The sequence below is a fragment of the Trichophyton verrucosum genome, assembly GCF_000151505.1.
Source record: "Trichophyton verrucosum HKI 0517 chromosome Unknown contig00109_1.f1.exp, whole genome shotgun sequence".
Lineage (NCBI taxonomy): Eukaryota > Fungi > Ascomycota > Eurotiomycetes > Onygenales > Arthrodermataceae > Trichophyton > Trichophyton verrucosum.
Genome location: NW_003315566.1, coordinates 108160 through 117194, shown reverse-complemented (window position 1 = coordinate 117194; position 9035 = coordinate 108160). Strand labels below are relative to the sequence as shown.

Below are 9035 nucleotides of genomic sequence, written 5' to 3'. Positions count from 1 at the left end.
CCTCTCTCTCTCTCTCTCTCTCGCTCTCTCTCGCTCTCTCTACTTGCCTGCAACAACGCCCGCCCTTCGCCTCGACAGCGTCTCGTCCTCAGCTTCTCCTCCAGCCAGAGCAGCCGGCAGCAGCCATTGACTCGCCGGGGACCTCCGTTAGGACGTTGGCTCGCTGGTCGTTCGTTGGCTGACAGACAGACTTAGCTGACTTGACTGACACTCCCGTCGCCACCACCACCACCTCGCTAGACAGACAAGCAGACGACAGACGACAGACGACAGACGACAGTGACAGCGACAGAGACAGCGACAGCGACGGCAGACTGCGATAGACAGGAGACAGAGGCCGGTTCGATGCTGTCGTGATGTAGGTCGACACCCACTATATATATCTTACTTATATATAAGAGACTAACGAGTGCTAGAGAGTAGAATGTCCGTCGCAACCATGCTGCAGCCAGCGTCCCGCGCCTCTCGCGCATCCACCTCCTCCTCGTCCTCCTTCCAGCCCATGAGCAGGCAGAACACGATGTCCTCGCACGATGCCCGCTCGATGCGCCAGTCGAAGCGCATGTCCGTCACCGCGCTCTACCTGTCCATGTCCGCGAAGGAAAAGGACCTCGAGATCTCCGACGAACTCTCACGAGGTAACCCTCTTCTCACTTCTCACTCCTCACTTCTCACTTCTGTGTATAGATAATAATACTGACGGCAACAGCGCAAAAGAGCCTGCGGGAGCTCAAGTCCAAGATCTCGACGCAGTCAAAGAAGAACTTCGTGCTGGAAAAGGACGTCCGCTACCTCGACTCGCGCATCGCCCTGCTCATCCAGAACCGCATGGCCTTGGAGGAGGTACTCACCCTTTGCACCCACAGAAGAGAGATAGTCAGAGACTAATTGGAGCAGCAAAACGAAGTGGCCAGCCATCTGGATGACCCGGCAGACATACAAGAAGGGGCCTTCCCCAACGACGACAAGACGCAAAAGTACGGCAACCTGCTCTTCCTGCTGCAGTCGGAGCCCCGGCACATCGCCCACCTCTGCCGTCTCGTCTCCATGGCCGAGATCGACTCGCTGCTGCAGACCGTCATGTTCACCATCTACGGCAACCAGTACGAGAGCCGCGAAGAGCATCTCCTGCTCACCATGTTCCAGTCCGTCCTCACCTACCAGTTCGACAACACCCCCGAGTACTCCTCCCTCCTGCGCCAGAACACGCCCGTCTCCCGCATGATGACCACGTATACCCGCCGTGGACCGGGACAGGCATACCTGAAACATATCCTGGCCGGCCAGATCAACTCCCTCATCGAGCTGCACGACATCGACCTCGAGATCAATCCGCTCAAGGTCTACGAGTCCATGGTCCAGCAGATCGAGGCCAGCACCGGCTCCCTCCCGCCCTATCTCGAACGCGCAGTCACCGCCGAGGTCGCCGCGGAAAACGAGCAGGTCCAGGCCATCATTGCGCCCAGGCTCAAGATGCTCACTGACCTCGCCAACAGCTTCCTCAAGACCATCATCGACGGCCTCGAGGAGACCCCCTACGGCATCCGCTGGATATGCAAGCAGATCCGCAGCCTCTCCAAACGCAAGTACCCGGACGCCCAGGACCATGTCATCTGCACCCTGATCGGAGGCTTCTTCTTCCTGCGCTTCATCAACCCGGCCATCGTCACGCCGCGCTCCTACATGCTCATCGACGGCACCCCAGCCGAGAAGCCGCGCCGCACCCTGACCTTGATCGCAAAGATGCTGCAGAACCTCGCCAACAAGCCCTCCTACGCCAAGGAGCCCTACATGGCCAAACTGCAGCCCTTCATCCAACAGAACAAAGAGCGAGTGAACCGGTTCCTCCTCGACCTCTGTGAGGTCCAAGACTTCTACGAAAGCCTGGAAATGGACAACTACGTCGCCCTCTCCAAGCGCGACCTCGAGCTGCAAATCACCCTCAACGAAATCTACGCTACCCACGCCCTCATCGAGAAACACGCCTCCACCCTCGCCGCAGATCAGAACTCCCATCTCAACGTCCTCCTGCAGGAACTCGGACCCGCGCCCGCCCAGCTGCCCCGCAAGGAGAACAGAGCAATCCACCTCCCGCTCTTCAGCAAATGGGAAGCCCCCATCGACGACCTCACCTCCGCCCTCGACATCACCCAGGAAGAGATCTTCTTCATGGAAGCCAAATCCACCTTTGTCCAGATCATGCGCTCGCTCCCTCACAACTCCTCCGTCACCCGCCGCCCCTTGCGCCTCGACCGCATCGCCGAAGCTGCAGCCACCCTCAAAAACGACGCCGTCATGGTCCGCAAGGGCATCCGCACCATGGAACTCCTCAGCCAGCTGCAGGAGCTCGGCGTTATCGACCGGTCAGACGACTTCTCCTTACTCCGCGACGAGGTCGAGCAGGAACTCGTACACCTCGGCTCGCTGCGTGAGAAAGTGCTCGAGGAACAGCGCAAGCTCGAAGAAGTCTACCGCACCATCCGCGACCACAACGCCTACCTCGTCAACCAGCTCGAGACCTACAAGTCCTACTTGCACAACGTCCGCAGCCAGAGCGAAGGAAAGCAGCGCAAGACCCAGAAGCACCAGGAGCTGGGACCCTACAAGTTCACCCACCAGCAGCTCGAGAAGGAAGGCGTCATTAGACGGAGTAACGTGCCCGAGAACAGGAGGGCCAATATATACTTTATGTTCAAGAGTCCGCTCCCAGGCACTTTTGTCATCAGTCTACACTACAAGGGTACGTCTCTACTTTTTTCACTTTCTATCAATCCTGATACTAACGGTTATGTATAGGACGAGCTAGAGGCCTGCTAGAACTAGATCTGAAACTCGACGACTTGCTGGAAATGCAGAAAGACAACCAGGAAGACCTGGACTTGGAATACGTCCAGTTCAACGTCTCGCGCGTCCTGGCTCTGCTCAACAAGCGTTTCGCCCGGAAGAAGGGCTGGTAGTAAATCTACTTCTCTTTCTCTCTTTCTAATCCGCCTCATACCCCTTTACCTTGCTAATACCCTTTCTCCTTCTTCGTCTTCTTTCTCCTTTTGACTTTGGCTATCGGTATCGTTTGGTCTGGCTTGCTCTGGTCTTTGCTCTGGTTTGATATCTTAATACACTGACTCGAGGTGATACCTACTTCCTTAACACACTCTTTCTCGCTCCAGGGGGAAGATATTCCCCCCTTCACCTTTTTTACTTCTACATCTTACATCGTTTTATATCCCCCCCTTTTTCTTCCCCATCGGCACCCTTCCAGTGGATAGAACGCCTTGATGTTTCTTCTTTTTCTTCTTCTTCTTCTTGATATCTGTGACTTAACTATTTTACTTCTTTCCCTCGCCCCCGCCGTCTGTCTTTGCGATCTGCTCTGCTCAGTCTCTGTTCTCTACATACCCCCTGGCCCTGGCTTCTTTTTCTCCCTGCCTGCCTGCCTCGCTGTGTTTCGATATTGTTTCATTTTATTCCTTTTCTTCTCTTTTCTTCCTTCCTTGCCCCATTGATCTACCTGCTATGTACTCCATCTCTTTTACCTTAACTCTTACGCTTATATTATGCTCATGTCTCTATCTCTCTTCATGCTACTTACTCTCTTGCCGTCTGTTCCATCCATCTACTATCCATCTACTTATATCTATATCTATGCCTGTATCTCAATATCGATCTTCCAAAAGGAGGGATTCTGCCCCTTTCCCCGTCTCCTATCCTATGCTATCCATATATCTACCTACCTTAACGCCTGCCCGTCTGCCTGTCTGTCAGCCTGCTTTCCCTTTCCTTTGCCCCGGATGTCTTTCTTCCACTTTTTTCTACTTCATGAAACGGTCACAGAAAAAAAAAAAAAAAAAAAAAGGAAAAAAGGAGAGATCTCAGCCAGTATTCGCAGTATATCCCATCCCATCCTATCCCATCCTATCCTACTTGCTAGCTATTATATATGTCTATCTATCTATCTAATAAACCACGGACTATTTATTAAATTAACCGACCAAGCCATCGTCGTATCGTCATCTCCAACGGTCTTATTACTCTTAAACATCCTCATCCTCATCGTCACCGTCGCCGTCCACTCAGCTTCGCCTGCTTCTGCTTCCCCTGGCTGCGTCTGCCCCCACCGAGACAACTCAGCCAGACGCAGGGAGTGCATAACTGTATGTATACATACATACAGATATATATATATATAACCAGACTCGCCCGTCTCTCAGCCCAAGTTCAATAATCCTGTCTTCCTCGTCATCGACGTCCAGAACTAGCCAGTAGATTCGTTTAACTAACTAGTCAACAGCTAACTAACAGCTAGTCAGCTCAACCAGCTTTGCTTCAGCCACTGTCGGAGAGGCGAAATCCGCCCCCTTTTAACTACGCAACCCACCAAAACGCCAACAACAACCATCAACCGCCCAAACCATCATCAAATCACCAAAAAAAACTCTCAGCCAGACACATAAAATAAACGTATTTCTACCTGGCCTACTTACAACCCAACCCAACTCCCCGATCTCCTGCTCTTCTCCTTCCATCGCATACACCCTGCACAGCACACCCGGACAGGCATACAGACGGCTAGCAGAACAGTCAGGAAATATGGCGTCCAAACAAGCCACTCCGCAGCCCAAAGACCTCCCCGTCGACGAGAAATACGACCACTACGACTTCCCCACGTCTGCTCCCACGCCGCAGCCTGGCCACCCGGGGTATACCACGCCCGAGCAGGATGCGCAGGTGTTCCAGCTCCGGAAGCAGCTGGAGGACGCTGGCTGCAAGGACAGGCTAGACACATTGACGCTGCTGCGGTTCCTGCGGGCGAGAAAGTTCAACGTTGAGGCTTCGAAGACTATGTACGCACGCACTAACACACTCTTTTACTTGAAACTACATAGCTTTATGCATGCTGCATTTAGTTGAATGGAGATGATGCTGACTCGGGAGACAGGTTCCTCGCGAGCGAGAAATGGCGAGCAGAATTCAAGACGGACACGCTGGTCTCAGACTTCGACTACCATGAGAAAGAGAAGATGTTCGAATACTACCCCCAATTCTACCACAAGACAGACAAGGTAGGCCCCCCCCCCCCCCCCCTCCCGTCTCTGTCTTCCGGTATACACTGCCATCCGCTTACCTGTATGATCTCTGTAGGACGGCCGACCAGTGTACATTGAGCAATTCGGCAAAATCGACCTGACAGCCATGTACAAAGTGACCACCAGCGACCGCATGCTCAAACACCTAGTATGCGAGTACGAGAAGCTGGCCGACAACCGCCTCCCCGCCTGCGCCCGAAAATCCGGCCACCTGCTCGAAACCTGCTGCACGATAATGGACATGAAGGGCGTGGGCCTGGGCAACGCCTCGTCCGTCATCGGCTACGTGCGCCAGGCCTCTGCCATTTCTCAAAACTACTACCCCGAGCGTCTGGGGAAGCTGTACATCATCAATGCGCCGTGGGGGTTCAGCACGGTGTTCGCCATGGTCAAGGGGTTCCTGGACCCGGTCACGGTGAAGAAGATACATGTCTTTGGAGGCGGGTATGAGAGCGAGTTGCTCTCGCAGATTCCCGCAGAGAACTTGCCGGTGCAGTTTGGCGGCAAGTGTGAGTGTGAGGGCGGGTGCATGTTTAGCGATATGGGACCCTGGCAGGAGCCGGAGTGGGCTGGCTCAAAGGAGAAGAAGACAGAGGCCAAGAAGGAGGGAGGTGAGGAGGGCGAGGAGAAGAAGAAGGAGGAGGAGGAGGAGAAGAAAGAAGAGGAGGAGAAGGAGAAGGCTACTGATGCTGAGCCGGCTACTGCTACTGCGACGGCTGCGGCTCCAGCTCCGGCTGCTGCTTAGATGGAATATACAGGACAGGACGGACGGACAGACGGACAGATAGAAGGTAGAAGACCTCTCTTTTTTGATCTGGGACTGGACTGGGCCTGGGCTGAACGGATGGATGTTTGGTCTATTCGTATATACTACATTGCAAATATACTACCGGGTGACTTGACTTCTATAGTGTGTTGGTACAAGCATCTGCATGGGAAGAAATCAAACATATTCAAATAAATGAGAGTCAAATCATTCTTCCCTTCCCTTTTCCTTTTCCATGACCTTGATCCTAGATTGTGGCTTGTCCCTTAATATTTACTTATACCACCCCCTATCCCAGACCATCATCTTAATTAATATCCTGTCTTAACATGCAACAGCATCGTTACATTTAAAAATCAGCCACAAGGAGATTATTAAAGTATTAAATAATGAATAGCCAAATCAATTCGATACCTTCAATTACATCTTCTCAACAACCCCGGTAGCAAGCCGTGCTCTCTCCGCCTTGCCCACCGTTGTAGCCAACGGCGCACCGGCACTCGTACCACCCATAGAACTGCTTCCTCCCCCATCTTCCTCGTCTTCATTTCCATATCCAATCCCGCTTCCCTCCCCTTGCAATTTAAACAGTGTCTCTAACGATCGAGCATACACATCACTCATCTCCCCGTCTCGCCATCGCTCTTGAACCTGCTCCGTTCCCAGAGGTACCTGTAAAACCCATTCGGGATGTTTCTGAAGTATCCTCTGTATCCTCTCAATATCTCTCTTCCTCTCTTCTTCCTGTCGTTGCTGTTCGTCCATATCAGCATCTACCGGCACTGAATCCGCCTCATAATCTTCATCTATATCTTCTTCATCATCATCCTCGTCGTCATGTAAAAGGGCATTGTTCAGCGCCTCCTCGTACGCCTTTGCTGCTTTTAGCGGCGCATCCCGTCTCATCTGCGCTACTGTTGTGGTGAGTGATTCCAGCTGTGCGTATAGAGACGTAAGTCTGGCCGCGAGTTCGGTGTCGAATGGTTCGTACTCAATTGATTCCCGGGTTGTCAGGAGTGACTCGAGATTAATGGGCTGCTCATCTCGGCTGGGTCCTTTTTGTTTCGAGGGCGAGTTTGTTGTGTCGATTCCGTTTATGCTTATGGAGGGTATAGCGGATGTGAATGTCTTGTTTATGAACTGGAGTCACGTCAGTATTTTGGCCTTTAACAAAAAAGCTGGACAAAGAGAACGCACGCCATCGACTAGACTGCGCACTCGCTCTTTCATGGGATCCGAGTCATCGTTGGCAGAGGGAGGGAAGTGGAGGTCGAGCTTTTCGCGGGCGACTGTGAGCGTGTTTGTGTAGAGGTAGGTGAGGTCTGCGGTCGACTGCAGCTCGATCTTCCGGTGGTGCGGTTCCTGCATGTTGTCTATACTGCCACCGATGCCCTTCTTGCGTCTATCTCTACCTCTTTAAAATCCTGATTGTATATTGTACTCTGTGTTGTCTGTCTGTCTGTCTGTCTGTTATTCTTCTATCTTTGTTATCTGATCGAAGGCCAAGTGTTGATATCCCGTTTAGGCTTAGCGTTTCACAGGTGATGTCATCGCTGAGTCATCATGTTTTTCCTAGTTTTTTCTTAGCTAAGAAACTTGGATGTTGATAAGAAGAAACAGACGAAGCTGAAGCTGCGCGGGAGAGACATTAATATTATCCCTTTTCTCCTTTTCCTCTCTCCGCCCGTCTGACCACCGTGGATACTTATAGCAGGCTCTAGCACCGCCCTCCTTATGGCGACGGAGACAGCACCGCTACGGCTTACCTCTGGAGCTGGAGACTTCACCCCCTAACTGGCGAGTTTCGCTGTCCTCTGGCCGCTCTGCCATGGCGAGCGGCGGTGGCATTCTCCTCGTAGACAACACCTGTCCAGCCCCCGAACCGGATGAGTCTGAGATTGGCCTGCGAGCGAGCCGGACGAGTACCCACCGATCCCTGGCGAAGAAGTTGACCGGCCTCTCAGTGCGAGAGAACCTGGCCCGACGGAAATACGCAAAGTACCAGCAGGATCGGTACGATGGTGGTGGTGCTCATGGCACCCACGGGGTCAATGGAGACGACCGCAGGCTCAGCAGGGAGATCACAGCTACTACTCCACGGGAAGGCTCGCTGTCCAGGAACACGTCAATTGCAGCACCGTCGTCATCTGCTGTCCGACGGCCTGGGTCGGACGTGGCGTTCGACACCGAAGCATCCTTGCAGGAACAGCCAACGACAGAAGAGCCACATCCTCAATCGCAAAGTGAAATAGACGTGCTCTACGAAAACCAACGAGGATGGTTCTTCTTCGGCAAGCCCATCTTCTCGAAAAACTCGCTTCTGAACCTTGACCCGCCGGCATGGATGACGGCCACTTTTGAACAAAGCCCCGTAACAATTGCAAATGCACAAGTCCCTGATCCAAGCTGGGAGTGGGACTGGAAGACATGGTATGTCGATATGTCGCATGACGTCGACGAGGAGGGTTGGCAGTACTCGTTCTCCTTTGCTTCGAAGTTCGCGTGGCACGGAACCCATCCCTGGTGCCATTCGTTTGTTCGACGGAGACGATGGCTGAGGAGGAGAGTGAGAAGGTCCAAACATAGGCCTGCAAGAGGTATGATTGGTACTAGCTACCTGGGGAGCGGTGAACCCAGTATCATAACGGCGGGAGAAGCTGGGACGACTTATACCGGCCAGCTATCGAGGATATCCCAAGATGAGTGGGAGGAACAGGTTGCGCCTGAGGATATCACAAACGTGGCAATTCTATCCAAAGCCATGAGGATCTCGACGCTTGATCGCGAGAGGATCGATGCAGTGAGGGAATTCGTACATCGTGGAGGAGATGGTCTGGTGTTGCTGGAAGATAAGGTAAGGATGTCCGCTCCGTCCTATCGATAAGGTCAATATTTGCTGACATACCATGTAGATGCCTGAGATACTGTCCATGTTGCTCTTTCATTCTTCTCGTCGACAATTAATCAAAATGCTGAAACAGTCAATGGATGAAATACCGCACGACTCTCCCGATGAAGCCGAGAGAGCCAGGCGGGAGAATCTGCACAAGGCATACAAGGCCGGTGACCGGCTCGTCAGAGAGTCGTGGACTTGGAACAGCGCATGACAGCGCTGCTCAACCTGCCCTGTATCATAGAACTACATTTTGAGAAAAAAATGCCTCTAGATAGACTATTAAAACAGT

At 52.8% G+C, this 9035-nt stretch overlaps 5 protein-coding genes across 5 annotated transcripts; 3 read left to right on the top strand and 2 right to left on the bottom strand.

Annotated features, from left to right (window-relative positions):
- Positions 1-687: 687 nt before the first annotated feature.
- On the top strand, positions 688-2957 carry TRV_01299 (uncharacterized protein; the record flags this gene model as incomplete). Its single annotated transcript, XM_003024541.1, has 3 exons — positions 688-843; positions 898-2740; positions 2797-2957. Coding segments are annotated over 3 exons (2160 nt in total), but the record flags the coding sequence as incomplete, so codon positions are not given.
- A 53-nt stretch (positions 2958-3010) lies between these two features.
- On the bottom strand, positions 3011-3613 carry TRV_01298 (uncharacterized protein; the record flags this gene model as incomplete). Its single annotated transcript, XM_003024540.1, has 4 exons — positions 3011-3135; positions 3213-3302; positions 3397-3511; positions 3590-3613. 4 exons carry the CDS (start codon positions 3611-3613, stop codon positions 3011-3013), a joined length of 354 nt encoding a protein of 117 aa, XP_003024586.1.
- Positions 3614-4587: 974 nt separating this feature from the next.
- Positions 4588-5829, top strand: TRV_01297 (uncharacterized protein; the record flags this gene model as incomplete). The annotated part of the gene is made up of 3 exons (XM_003024539.1): positions 4588-4841; positions 4937-5060; positions 5140-5829. The coding sequence occupies 3 exons, from the start codon at positions 4588-4590 to the stop codon at positions 5827-5829; spliced, it is 1068 nt and encodes a 355-aa protein (XP_003024585.1).
- A 228-nt stretch (positions 5830-6057) lies between these two features.
- Positions 6058-7218, bottom strand: TRV_01296 (uncharacterized protein; the record flags this gene model as incomplete). Its single annotated transcript, XM_003024538.1, has 3 exons — positions 6058-6097; positions 6275-6990; positions 7048-7218. The coding sequence occupies 3 exons, from the start codon at positions 7216-7218 to the stop codon at positions 6058-6060; spliced, it is 927 nt and encodes a 308-aa protein (XP_003024584.1).
- Positions 7219-7678: 460 nt separating this feature from the next.
- TRV_01295 (uncharacterized protein) lies at positions 7679-8957 on the top strand (the record flags this gene model as incomplete). The annotated part of the gene is made up of 2 exons (XM_003024537.1): positions 7679-8704; positions 8763-8957. The coding sequence occupies 2 exons, from the start codon at positions 7679-7681 to the stop codon at positions 8955-8957; spliced, it is 1221 nt and encodes a 406-aa protein (XP_003024583.1).
- Positions 8958-9035: the final 78 nt, after the last annotated feature.